The sequence below is a fragment of the Diadema antillarum genome, unplaced genomic scaffold, assembly GCF_040938485.1.
Source record: "Diadema antillarum isolate AM-2024a unplaced genomic scaffold, OU_Dant_1.0 seq00000446_RagTag, whole genome shotgun sequence".
Taxonomy (NCBI): Eukaryota; Metazoa; Echinodermata; class Echinoidea; order Diadematoida; family Diadematidae; genus Diadema; species Diadema antillarum.
In genome coordinates, this window is record NW_027271420.1 from 109,665 (window position 1) to 124,442 (window position 14,778).

The window sequence follows — 14,778 nt, forward strand, 5'->3', positions numbered from 1 at the left end:
GACAGACAGCAAAGCAAATCAATTCAAAATGACGGTTTGGGCATGATCAACATGTTTTCAAGGATGGTATAATAATAATATGTGCGACATTGTGAAAGGTTCACTTTTGGAATACACCACTTCACACTGGGTATCATCATAGGATAGCCTTTAGCTAGCCTTCAGCTAACATTCTCTTTATCTCAAAGTCGGATTTAAAAAAAAAAGATATATCTCATATGTACATATGTACATCACATTAAATATAACACTTCGAAGAATATGCAATGCAAACAAACGATGATTCCATTGTTGTTTATGCAACTCTTGAGAGATGGTTGAGCAGGAAAAGCACAATGTGAAAACAGTCATTCTGCTTTCTAGGTATTGCAGTCCTTTTAAATATTCAGCACAGCGGCTATAGTTGAGTTCCATCGCTAAGGCACAGTCTCAGTGCCTTTTGAATAGGTGTCATTCAACTTCTCGAAAACTGGAATGGGTGAAACCACTGGCTGAAATCTCTGTTGGAAATAGAAACAAGAGAAGCAAATCCATCAGTCACCACGGAGAGGGAGATTATCAAAAACAAAAACAAAAAAGTTTACACAGCAAGAACCTTTAAAATTCCACTGCATAAGATGCAACTTTACAACTTGATGAAAGCATCTGATACGATTATATGTCATGTAACTGGCTGACACAAGAAAACAAACACACAAGCAAACAAACAAACAAATAAACAAACTCTTCCTCACATCTGAACTTACCTCAGCAAAATTTACAGAAAATTCATTTAGAAGGTGGATTCAGTTATACATGAATTTTTTAGGGACTTTATGATTTGGCTTCATTACTTTCATGAAAAAATATCATATTGCTAAATTTCTTCAAAAGCATCAATTTCAACATTTCCTACAAGGTCTTTTTTATGAAGTCTGATGCTTATGATTATACTGTCATATTGTATCATACTTCAGCATTTGAGATGCAGTGCTTATTTTATTCTGTGAGAGAGGGTCCCTTCTATAATGAATGTACATCTTTGCATCAGTTTTTGTTTCAATGCACAACATATTCCTGAGAAAATAGCTAACCTCAACGGTGATGTGTTTATTTTCGTCTGACTCGCGGTAAAAGTGTGTCCCATATGGTAGGTGGCCATACTGAGAGGTGGTGTGCAGCAGTGGCTCATAGGCACGGTCTCTTCTTGTAAATGGAACAAAGCTGAGTATGAGGAAGAAAATGACACAATGAAAAAATGACATACATTTCTGAGAAAGGTAGCATAAAGACGAATCAATGGAAATGCATGGCGAAACAAGCTCAATATGCACATGTTTTTGCTATCTGAACTACAAAGAGAAAATCTAGTCTTCAACTGAACTATCACTCAGCTAGTAAAAAAAAAAGATGTACTGTAAAAGTGGTTTCTTTCGCGGTGGTTTTATTTTCGCGCTTTGAGGTTGAACCGCAAATCTAATATCACATTAAAATGTTTTGAACTCGCCGCTTGTTACAACGCTATGGCGCACATGCACACACGAAGATTCCGCGCATTGAGTGTATTGATGGTCAACACACACACAGCGATACTGTGCAATGTAGGTACAAGCATGTTATAAAGTACTCGAGAGACAGGATTTCAGGTAAGCCTGCATTTGATTTTAATTTCTATTTTATAAATAAAAGAATAATTGGATTATAGTTTGGGTTTTCATGTGCAAAATAAAACAGTTTTTCCTGACTGTGAATTCACAGATTTTGCCGACCGTGAATTTAAACACACGCGAAAAAGTCGGCACCGATGGAAACTGCGAAAGTATCTGTACGCGAAAGAAACCACTTTTACAGTATTTAAATAAATAAATTTAAAGAAGAGATGATGGTATTTTGTGCTGATAATGAATTAACTACACACATACACCTTCAGACAAGCACACGGATGCACACAGACAGATTTACCCATAGGCAAGTGATTGATAGACTAGTCAAACATTAGATTATATTGTATGGAAACTTACATGTTGTCATTCACCCTCATGATCCATTCCTTGGACCTCATGGCTGCCCTGGCCTCCTCCACTGATGTGTATGATGTCGCCACTCTAAGCGTGGGCTGCAGTGGCTTGTAACGCTGCATCTGAACCTCCACAGGTTCTCGAAATGGACCCTACAAGAAAGAAGTCAGAAGTCATTACAACAAAGTCCCTGGAAAGTAAAGGAAGAGAAGTTTCCCTTTATCTCAAACTTATGAATTCCTCTGAGCTCGTCCCAGTGGAAAAGGGTCATATGTCATTGATGTTAGTGGTCAGTCTGCCGTAATTATGTACAGGCAACTCCCGTTATAAGTCCTTGGTACTGTCAGTTTTCTTTCGTTATATCAAAATTTCATTACAACCAAATGAATAATTTGGGACTTAAAATTTACTTCCTTGTATCCAAAATTTTGTTATAATCATGTTTGCTATAATGGGAACACACTGTATTACAAGTCAGGATATCTTCAGGAGTACTACAATGGTTCTCAAATGGTTGCTTGGGAAAAACCCATAGGATTATAGTCAAAGGTCATTTATTCTGAAAATTTGGAAAAAGTCAAGATAAAAGGTTAAACAGTGTCCATCACATTATGCATCATCGCACATTTTGAGCGAATAGACGTAATTTCCAGAGAGACGATCAACCACAAGACTATTTGGAAGAATAGACAAAATAACTTGCCAAATCTCCATAATTTCAACAAATTGCAGGAATGAACAAATATTTAGGGAATACATGTACTTATAAAACAATTGAAGGTGCAATAGCAAATTCTTGAACACTCTTCGTATTGTTTCTGTGAAGGTAATGCACAATTCTATGGACGTGATTAAAAGACTGACGCTTTAGATTTCCAATTAAGTTGCTTTGCCAACGGAGGGTCAAAATATACCTGTGGTTTTTGACCAATGGGTGGCAAGGGCACTGTGGTTGGAAGAGGTGGGCTTGGAGCTACCACTCTCCCTGATCTGTTCTCTCGCTTCTGCTTTGGACCAGGTGGTGGGCGAGGCTTGACACTCCTCAGAAGGAATTCCATTTCATCAGGGTATGGCTTGAAGGGAGAGTTGTATATCCCTGGTAGCTGGAGACATAACGAAGGAGTGCACAAGCAAACACGACATGATCATACTGATTCAAAAGCCCTACAAAGAATGGATCTTTATATACAGCAGACATAGATAAATACATGGTGTTAAAGGGCAATTCCGAAGCACTTAAAAGTTAGTTTGAAAAGAAAGAGTAAAATTTGAGAAGCACAACAGAGAAAATCTGATCAAAATTTGAGAAAATTTGGTAAGTTATAAAATTGTGAAGTTTCGTAATTTTTGCAAAGAAATTAATAAACAGTCAATATGAATACATGCAAATGAGCGAGTTGGCAATGTCATCACCTCACAACTTGCCATTTAGTTTGTACACAAAATCAAACTTTCAGTTTTGTGTTCAAATGCAATTATGCCCCTATCTCAATCTTGATATATCTGACTGCTCATTGATTTGAAGTATATTCAGCCTGGTATGACCGATATTACACCTCTGTGGTAGAAAATTAACATTTTTGTCAGGGTTATTTTTTTTTCTTTTTTTTTGTACATGATCAATCAAAAAAGTGCAAGGTGATGATACTATAGGCGTACTCACATTTACTCTCATCCCCTGTTTGAGAACTATTTGGTAAGAATTAGCAAAACTTCACAATTTCACAACTTTCCTACTTTTTATCTGATTTTGATCAAATTTTACTGTTCTGCTTATAAAACTTTACTCTCTATTTTCAGACTAACTGTTCACTGGTCCAGGTTTGCCCTTTAAGTATTAATGAGCCAGAACAGTGATAAGTCCTTTGCATTCTGTAATGCCTTGCATGATATGTTCTCACTTTGATTGAGGACCTATCTAATTTTGTTTGCCAGTGCTTGGTCTCAGCTAACCACACAATTTTTTTTTTCTTCTTTCTTGATATCACTGGCATAGCCCGTCACTGAGAAGTGTAAAGCTGTTATAATTTTCTTTCTCTTTATGTCTTCTTTTATTTATCTATTTATTTTCTTTTGAGTGAAATCTTACCACTTCTGTACTGAGGAGATAGTGATTCCGCCTGGCCTCTTCAATAACCTTCTCCTTAGCTTCAGCTTGCAATCTTTGGGCACTCTCAGCATCTTGCTGCTCTTTGTACTCCTCCAGCTCCCTCCTACATAAACACATATATGAAGAGGGGAAAAAACATAGAGTCAGTGTAGCTGAATCGACAGACGGATCATAGTCACAGAGATATATCACTTGTAGAGGACAGACTTCATCAAATTGCTCTGCCATCATAGTAGACACCATTAAAGGGTGTGTACAGTTCTTGTTGAGGTGAGGATTTAGCTTTTAACGTTTTGCAAGATATTCAGAAACCACTCTATGAGATGTCAAAGAGCATGCAATTCTAGGGGTATTAAAAGTTCATTTGATGAAAATCAGTTTTGAAATGGCTGAGATATCCAAAAACAAGGTGAAACATAGAGATCCTAATAAAAGGAGTGGCCTGTCCCCTTTTATTATTACCACTATTTTGGATATCTCAGCCATTTGAAAACCAATTTTCATCAAATAAATGTTGAATCCTTCTTAAAATTACATGCTCTTTCATATTTCATAAGAGGTTTCTCATGATCTCACATAGGAATGTTCTAAACATGAATCCCCATCTCAACCAGTACTGTACAGTCCCTTTAATAAAATAGGTATTTGATCTGCCTGAGAGGATTTTGTACACAACACATAGTGAATTGATGATGAACTCATACAAAACACAGCAAAACAAATACAAATACATTTTTTTTTCTTAGTTTTATATCTGGAATCACTGACACAATATTTTCACATGGAAGAAGTGGTTAAATTAATGCACAAAATGAGCAGCACATTGTATCAATATCTCAGCATTGCATGAGAGGTCTGGATGTTTTTTGCCTCAGAAATGGCCAATTGTGTTCCATGTGTTCACAGAGCATTTGCAAGGGAGGGTAATGTGGAGTTGACATTTTCATTGCTCTAGTTTATAGCTCTATGATCATAGTGCTAGTAAGTTGTGTTGTGTGACTGTCCAAGTGGCAGACAGTAAAGAATTTTTGCACATGGGTGGTAGAATTGCCTATATAAAGGTCATATGTCAGCCTTGCTCAATGATGTCCTTTGATGAGTCACAAACATGTCAAAGCTTTGAAAAGTCACTTTGGTTTGCCAGTTAATGTCATGCCATGACATGTTGATGTAGATTATGATTAACAATATCTGGAATAGACCCATATTTGGTATTTGCTCCACAAACCTTTTTGTCTATCGCATTCCCTGCATATTGATTCATACACTTGGCATGATTTAAAGTTTTCACAGCTTACAAAATTATAATTTGGTTAAGTGCATACATGTGTTCATTACACGTTGTACATGTGCATGGATACTAAGGATTTCTTAAATCAAGTGTAGTACAATTGAGAATATTATCACTTCTCATGTGCATACATTACCATCCCTTTAATTTACTCCATCAAAGAGCTTAGAAGGCAGCTACTTTCTGAAGATAATTGATTACAATTGAATAAGCAAGCAAGATAAGTTTCGATGAAAGTTGGCTTGCAGCAGAACTTAAAGTATAAGAGTGGAACATTATGGACAAGAAACAAGAAATGGATCATACCCTGTTATGTTACATTAATATGTGTGCACTTACCTTATGATTTCATTCTTGATGATAAGGCCTTCAAGGTATCTCTTTCTGCTATAGTAGTTTGCCACATATTTCCTGGTGTAATAGCCTTTCCACATCTTTTGAATCTAATTTGAAACCAAGAGGAAATGCGGCTTATAGAATAAAGGGATGCCAGGATATCCAACAACTCCAGAAATGGGTCATTTTCACCATGTCATAAAAAAAAAATAATAACAACATCCAAATATCTGTCAGTAGATGGCACTTGATATCATTTGTATGACTAAAAAGACACTTTTGCTGTTTCTCTCACTTCTCATTTCTTTGGTTGTCTTTACACAATGTTATATTGCTGTACAATTGCAAACATTCTCTCAATGTAAATTCAGCCTTCAAAGTCACATGCACATCTCTTTCTCCACGTACAAAATGAAAGACACTCCACAGTTATCATCTCTATGGGGAAAAAAAGGAAAAACAAACGAAAGTGAACTTCTATAAAAGGTCAGCACTAACTCCCTTGAGATTACAAGTACAGCTCTCTGTGAACTAATGCTGTTAACTGTGCAGTACTCTACAAAGCTTTCATTAGCTGTTTGTCCATTTAATCTGTCTAATCTGCATGTCTTCGAAACTCTTTGACTGCTACTATGTAGACTCTTAGTTTGTGTACATGCCTCCTCTTGCAAAACTGGGGAAAAACAATGAAAGAAACAGCAATGAAATGAATTGCAATGAGACCACACAATTGTGTGGTCTATTCTATTGTTTCCACAGCACATGGATGTACATGTACATGGTTTAGTCATGATGATTTTCCTGTAATTGTTAATTCAAGATGTAAACATATGCATTGTACGTTTGGAAATGTCGCATATGAAAGGACTTAAAGGGCATTTTTCAGAAATTTCAATATAACCCCCACCTCCAAAAAAAAAAAAAATATATATATATAATGGACAGCATGCATGGATCAATGATGGCTAGTCCATTTTTGTGTCCTTCACATCTACATCCCATATTATCAAATTCTTATACTGCATCTGCACGTATTCCTCTCTGTCAACCAATACTTACCAATGTTGCCATTTTGTTGTAGTACTGTAACCGCATCACCAACATCAAGTTTTTGATCATGACCCTGAATATACCTCGTCCTAGATGGCCTCTCCACATCTTTTGAATCATGGTAGCACAGCGGTGGAGATGTCTGATGTACGCCCTGACCCTCACCCCTCGAAACCATGCTTGTACTTTCAGTGCAGCTTTGAATTCCACACTTCTGTGCTCCTCTGCATCTCTGCACGAGTGGTACAATGTCATCACTGTCAATTATGTATATAATAATTTTATTTTTTGCCTGTGTACAAGCAAATCAAGTCTATAATATTCATATCACATTTCGCATATAAAGTTCATTTTAATGGTGCAGTTGCTCTTTCAGGGCCTCTCTTTGATCTTTCTCTCGTTCTCTACTGAAGAAACATACACATCAATGGTAATTATCGCAAAAGAGGAAATAAAGAAATACTGTAGGCTCTACATTCCATTCTGATGAAGACTTGGAAAGTTATTTTACCTGAATTTGAAATATATCATGTATAATTTTATAAAAATCCCTGCAACAAGATCTACTTGTAGGTGTTTGTTGGTGTCTGATTACTGGATCTATTTCTAGACCCTACAGCACACTGCCTGTACATTCTGAAACTGAAGTTAGCCAAGCATGTTAGAAAATTATGCAATGAATCTTTCATGTAACCCATGCTTTAGAGCAAAAAAAAAAAAATATACATATATATATACTGTATATAAATCACAGTGCAAATAAATTATGGTAACTTGGATGAAGTCAGGTTAAAATGCATTTCCTAGAAGACAGTGTAACTGTTAGATATTCTATACAACCATACCATACGAGTCTACGACTATGAGTGTGTCTTTACCATCCAGTCACTCTTGTGTAGACTATACTAATACTGTAAAAGTGGATATTTTCGCGCAACTAATTTTTCGCGCTTGGTCGGGTCAGAAGAGTTTTGCGTGTTTTTAATTCTGCGGAATCAAGACATCATGCATAGGAACTATGGCAAGCAAAAATATTCGCATGCTTTCATTTTTGCGCTAGTTTCTAGTTACACAAAATGCACGAAAATTTCAACACCGCGAAAATTTCCGCTTTTACAGTAGACCAGTTGTAGTCACTAACCGTTTGGCGTTATTGCGTTAACAGCCACAACCTTTTTAGTTTTCACACGACCACAGACAGACAGACATACATACTTGCATATTTCTCATCACACTTCTTTCAACTTGCTGTCTCGCAACAATTAGACGTCTAACGATAGACCCTAGTCTAGAGACAGAGTAGAAGACTCTAATTTATTGGACAAAATACAGTAAAAATAGTTCCGGCGTTGATCGTTGAGTCCCAGTTAATATGCTAGTAACTTTAGGCCTAGGTTCTACTTGAAATGAAAGTTAGATCTAGACGTCTGATATTAGATGGTTATTAGATGATAATTCACGTAACTGGAAATAAGCGATCATGCTATACTGTACTAAGGGAAGCCCTCGCAGATCTTGTCATGACTGTCCAGGTCAGGTCCAAGTATACTTGGGTGACCCGCACCTCGTCATAGTTAATGTTTGCCCATGATTGAATCACATTTCGCCACTGAAATTTTTTGAAATCCAACTCACATACAGGAAAAATGCTGAAAATTCCAATGGAATTACAAGTTCACTGATCGATATTGAAAATTTGCAGCTATCGTCGTCAAACGCTCTCCCATAGACTTAGCACGTAAAAGACGTGTGCGAGTGACCGTGATGTTCCCATAGACATACACGTAAAAGATGCGTGCGGGTGATATAACACGTATTCCTATAGCCCTATTAAAATTTCAGATTTTCGCGAAAAACTGTTCGGTTTTCACCACAATTTGCTTGGTTGTGGTAGTCCTGCCAAGTTTCAAGCGTACAGAACACAGTCCCGGGCATACATTTTTGTTCAGTGCGCTCAAAACGATTTTGAGCGGGGTGACGGTATTCGGGCCCCTGACGAGGTGCGGGCACCTGGCTATACAAGTTGTACTGACGGGGCAGTTAAAGTACACAGAAATGAGTATTTGGGACTACTATCTCGTGTCGTTGTGCGTACTATCGTTCAAACATCACTCCCTTTATTGTTTAGCATTGGGAGAAACGTTTTATATCGGGCTGAAATAGATATTTCAGTATTATAAGAACAATACCATGGTATATTACCTGTTTCTGATGAAAATTTGCTGCATTACTGAAGCATTTCTAGCCTGTAACCTCACCAGAGTAGCCATCTTATGCGAAAGTGGCGACGCAGTTACCCGAGCAACAAGGTGACAAAAACATCTGACGCCCTCTCCGACAGAATTTTGTGCAGATAATAACGCCAAACGGAGAAAGATGGCACAGTAGGCTGCAGCCACCGAACTAAAACACAGTTTTAGCTCGGTGGCTGCAGCTGCTGCTACCGATAGGACACTTTGTTGACAACTGCCGAATGTCAAAAAAAAAAGAAAAAAAGAAAATAAATGAATAAATAAATAAAAATCAAAAAAAAATTGATAGATTAATCAACGCACATTCGAAAGCAACTTACTGATCATGAAGTACATAACGCCATGTAACGAACTGTATTTCCAGTCATTATGACATATAGTTATCATGACATGCATGGCGTTCAATACTGCTGACAGTTGAATCAAGTAATTTAATACCGAAGTCAAAATGGCTTTTAAACAAAGAATGTCCAAACAGCGTGTGTGAACTTGTGGAGGTTTGATTAAAATCGGGCCTTGTATAAAAGCAAACAAACAAACAAACAAGCATATTAAATTTTAACGTTTCATATAATTTTAATGAACAAAATGTTATCATTCAAAGCGATAATAATCATTGATAATAATTGTATTAGCCGGAAGCACATTAGGTACACAAGAAGTAATTAAGTAAGTGATGTCATCACCTCATAAGTCTGCCAATGTTTTGTATATTTTGATTCTCACTAAATTTCTTTGCGTGTCTTTTTGTACTTGAATAAGATGCATAATTTACACCAGATCATTAAGTCTGGCAACGAGGAACTTTAGGGGTGAAGGGGATAATTAAGTATTATCGATCGAAAACACTGTCTTTATCATATAATTCATTATATGGTATTATGATTTATTATATGGTATTACTTGCATGCAGCCGGAGAATATACACCGTTATGGCATCATTCCATTCTTAACTTCACAACTTGTCATGTGTTTGCGACTACAATCACTGCTTCGTTGACAATATATATACATTTCCTACTTAATCGATTTTGATGAAACCCCTCTACACCATTCTTAGTCAGATTTTAGTCTGTTTATTCAACTTAACTTGAACATGATGTGGAAGTTTTATTTCAATGCTAGTATCATAGTTACATTGTACAATAATGAACGGAAGAAAAGAGGTGACATGATTGAAGTGCATGAACAGTGAACATGAACATGAACATGAACAGTGTTGACGCCGAGTGAAGGTCTACTTTATTCCAGTTACATGAAAGTACCATATAGACACCTCTGTTTGTTTGGTTTTTTTCAGACAAAATATCTAAAGAATTAAGAAATGAATACTTAGAGTGGTCGACTCTTGAAATAGTCTTCCTTGTCTGTTATTTCATCCACAGCTCCACTACTCAATTCTTTCAAGCACAGGTTGGACAGAGAGGTTATACTAGCCGATCTCGCGTACTAATACCAGCTTGGTTGGACAAACCAAGGAGGTACTAGCTCGCCTAGTACCTCCTTGGACAAACATTGGTCCTCCCAACATCAAATTCTTCCTTAAAAACTTTCTATGCCGACGAGTCTGCTGTGCACGATTTCACACAGAAAAAAGGACAGGAAATCAGTGCGGTATGCAGAAGGCTAATTACCCGTCCGTCCAACTGCAACACGCGTAATACGCCTACACCAAGTTATACAGGGATCAGGTATACTGTACCAAAGAAGCCTCGACAGGATCACCCGGCCACTATTTCCGTATACTGATGATGATGATGATGATGATGATGATGATGATGATGATGATGATGATGATGATGATAATGATGATGATGATTATGATGATGAAAGCTTATGACAACAAATCAATTCCATTCTACCACCATGGCATATGACGTATAAGAACAAACATAATAATATCAATCGTACGGTCTTGCTCGGGGACATACGGTTGCCGCGACAGGCCTAGATCTTGGACATTACTAACCGAGAAGTGGGCGTTAATGGGCGACCAATAATAATGATATTTCGCTTTACTTGGCAACCTTCACAGCTCTAATTATGTTCTTAGAAACTGACAGATTTTACATCTCCACTAATATGCTGTATTCTTTCCTTTTGTTGACTCCTGCAGGAATAGGCCTACATGATTCATTGCTTTTGTGGGGCATAAACTGAAGAGTGTGATCATTGTTAATCTGTAAATACGATGCATTACAGCCCGACATGGAGAGTGCTCGTTATTTTCACAGCTACACCCCCCCCCCTCTGCGGATGGGAATCATTACAATTCATGACACTATTTTTATTAATGGCTGTCATCATCATCGTATTTCATACTCGATCATATAATAATCACACTCGCTTCTCGGTGGTTGTCCGTTGTTTACTTTTTCTTCAGCTGCCCAGTATCAATGATCTTTCATATTTTAGAGTGATGACATCACAATGACGACATTTAAATAACGTTAATGATCATTATCATCGCCATTACGCACATTGCCGACGACTTTGATAGCATGTAACATTATGTTTCAGGAAAATAGGCCTACTTCTGTTCGAAACCCAGTCTTCTTTGACTTGCCGCACCACGTTTCCACCCCCCCCCCCCTCAGCACCAGCTTTGTTGTTGCTGTTGTTTTCTTTCTCTTCATAGGCATTATAAATATCTATCATGATGTACCAATTATCAGTCCATAATGTATTATTATTCCCCGTTTTGAGACAACGAAGTCATGAAGTACAGTGTCACTAGTACAATGTACTATTATCATCCTTAGCAACCAAGATGTAGAACAAGTGCGCTGCAGTCAAAGACAGTACAGAGTCTAACATGTACATACCACACAGTTTTCGACCGGCATTTTTAGCACCAATGTGATACGTCGATCGGTTTATTGAAATCCTGTTGGTTTGAGAACTGGTTTAGACTTACACTGACACGCATGTCCTATGCATTGTATATCAAGTTTAGTAAGAAGCTTGTAGTCTTATTGAATTGAAATGACCACACACAGCACTCCTAAAAGCCCTTATACCAAACGTTCTTTTATGATGAGGGTACTCATGCTTGACCAAGGCTGGTTCTTGCTAGTTGGGTCAATGCTTGAAGTGACTGGTGCAGCGACGCACTGGAAAGTTTGGACGCAAATTTTAGCGTTCGGGACAAACTTGCCTCTATCGCTGTTTATTTTCAGTATTATTCATGATTGGTTTCAGCATGATGAACAGATCAATATTGTGCATCTCCTTAGCTCTTTTAGTATTCCATGGACCGGTGTTAACACACTGCAGGGCCAGAGGTAAGTTGTGCAGTGCAGATTGCTCGACAATATACACAACCGTCGAGCATTTCCTAAGTGTGCCGGTGTGCGGTATATAATATATTCTTCTGATTGGAAAACAGAAAAAAAAACCCTGTGAATGCACCACTGTAGGAATTATTATCAGCACAAGTCAGGACATGAATATTCAACTGAAGTATTCATACTTATCAACCTAAAGAATAAAAAACTAAGATTCTTGCACTAGCCTAGCCGCTATGCGAACGAAAGTTGCATTCGCTTTATTACGTTCATCACACCATGAACAAGTGAAGCTACAGATCACCCAGGGTGTAGGTATATCGCTGTTCCCTTTCGCGTGAAGGTATCAGGCAGGCAGATTTCTGCACGGGTGCACGGATTATGGTTTACTTAGTACATGGTGCGACACTCCATTGAAAAGCTATACACACCACCTTTGTACGGCTGTAAGTGCTCTTGCAAGGAAGTATTACACGTACCGGCCGACGTATGTTACAGTATAGTGGTTGTCTGTTCGTATAAAATTACTATACTGTACTCGCACTTGACCATACCACAATGTCCACATTTCTGTTGGCTTCTGATGTTAGGCGCTTTTACAGAAACTCGTGTTCATGACATGTACCATGCACTGTATGGGCCCAACACATTTCTCACCATTAAATTGTGTGGTCAAGTTAATTCTTAATGAGTAAGATCAGACGATCAGAACTCTCGACGTGTCCATCACCACAATCGGACCACGCACGATCAAAAGAAAAAGTTATGGAACTTTATTTGCTATATGTCAATTAAGTTTTAATACTCACTTTAGCAAAGGTGATTAAAGTAGCGTCATCTCCTTCAATCTCCCATATCGAATTCTACACAATTTATATTCCCTTAATTATTAGCTAAAATTCCTCAGAATCAATTCTAAAAATATAAGATATGCCATTCGGAACAAATATTGTAGTCTTAACATAAATGACTGAGGGGTAAATTGATTGAAAAATCCTGTTTTTATTAGTGTGTGTGTGTGTCCGTGTGTGTGTGTGTGTGTGTATGTGTGTGTGTGTGTATGTGTGTGTGTGGTATGTGCAAAATTGAGTTACTCTTTGTTAACTATATTCTGCAAATGCAAAATTTACTGTTACACTTATTTAAAACCTGTAATGTTCATGCAGAGAATTTTGAGATTATTTTGTAAGTCAACAGCGCATACCATATGTGGATGGTTAGTCGGGTTACATCGTATAACGGCCTTTCGAATCCTAGCGGGATTGAAGCAGTGCGATGTGTGAAGATCACGAAAGACAACATTTGGAATGTGTTCATTCAATGGTAATTTCCTGTTCCATGTGTCCATACAATAGCTTCAGTAAGCTTCAGTGGTCCCACTTCCCTGATGAGTAAACTTACAAAAGTGCAATCACTATAACGAGTAGTAATCACGTGACAAGTTCCCTCGATCGCTAAAATGGAGCATTGTGGATAAATAAACAGACGTCTATTTGTGTTTGGCCAGGGATGTGGAAAAAAAGTGGAAAGAATAAAAACCTCATTGGTGTTGGTGCATGTTGTGACTGTGCATGCGTGTGAGGTAGCTAAAACGTCACATAACGCTGAATGATCAGGCCTGTAGATGCTCGTGTTCTCAGAGAATCAACTGGGATTAATTCGTCTTGGGATGACACTACATCGCAGAATATGAAGTTTAACCATCTGATTACATGTATAGATCTTTGCCAAGAAATTTACAGGGCAGGACGAAGCTCCACTCATTTTGATTGCATCATTAAAACAGGAAATTGATTTTTCTATCAAATTTATCCCTTGCTCAATCTTGCAGAGAATGTTTATGCAAATTTGGCCAAAGTGGTTGAGAAACACCCAAACCTGACAGCTGAGATGAGTGCTTTTCGTCCGCAGCCCACGGTGAGTATAAGTCCTTCACGGTGTTATTCAAAATAACCTCCTATATCAGAAAGTGTCGCGGTGTTCGTTCTATACTCGTATTTCTCAGGGTTGCATTTTGTGAGATCATGAAAATGCACCAGTAAGGTTTGTTCTGAATGAAGATAATCAGGAAATAATATTAGAATGTACACGCTTCCTTTGAGGCTTCTATTAAAGCCGTAGTTTCAATATTGAATTGAATTGAATTGAATTTATTTCCTCTTCATGGGGTGGAACACCCTGATCAGCAGAGCTGGTTTCCATAGGGGTCCACATACATACATACATAATGGTATAAAGCAAAGAATACATACATCTAGAATTAAAACAAAAATCATGTATACGCAACAATACAAACAGAACGATACTAAACACATAAACAAGCTTAGATTCAAAAGTTAAATACATGTAACACAACTGTAGCAACACATTTTTGGCAGTTACACCATGAAATAAATAAAAGAAACAGTAAAAATTGTTAATTCCATTACAGTCCCTAAGATGAATAAAATAAATA

General features: G+C 37.6%; 1 protein-coding gene across 1 annotated transcript; it reads right to left on the reverse strand.

Moving 5' to 3' along the window:
* Positions 1-305: 305 nt before the first annotated feature.
* LOC139732752 (spermatogenesis-associated protein 17-like) lies at positions 306-9,054 on the reverse strand. The gene is made up of 8 exons (XM_071643600.1): positions 8,987-9,054; positions 6,794-7,016; positions 5,738-5,841; positions 4,087-4,210; positions 2,912-3,100; positions 2,001-2,149; positions 1,074-1,203; positions 306-500 (listed from the first exon to the last, which is right to left on the reverse strand). The coding sequence occupies exons 1-8, from the start codon at positions 9,052-9,054 to the stop codon at positions 417-419; spliced, it is 1,071 nt and encodes a 356-aa protein (XP_071499701.1). The 3' UTR covers positions 306-416.
* Positions 9,055-14,778: the final 5,724 nt, after the last annotated feature.

What these genes read in the sequence shown, in the direction of transcription:
- LOC139732752 (XM_071643600.1), bottom strand. Translation starts at nt 9,054, where the DNA reads ATGGCTACTCTGGTGAGGTTACAGGCTAGAAATGCTTCAGTAATGCAG. An exon ending in ATCAAGAATGAAATCATAAG is followed by an intron (nt 4,211 to 5,737) that starts GTAAGTGCACAC and finishes GTGTTTATGTAG; the next exon opens with GAGGGAGCTGGAGGAGTACA. An exon ending in ATAAACACATCACCGTTGAG is followed by an intron (nt 501 to 1,073) that starts GTTAGCTATTTT and finishes TATTTCCAACAG; the next exon opens with AGATTTCAGCCAGTGGTTTC.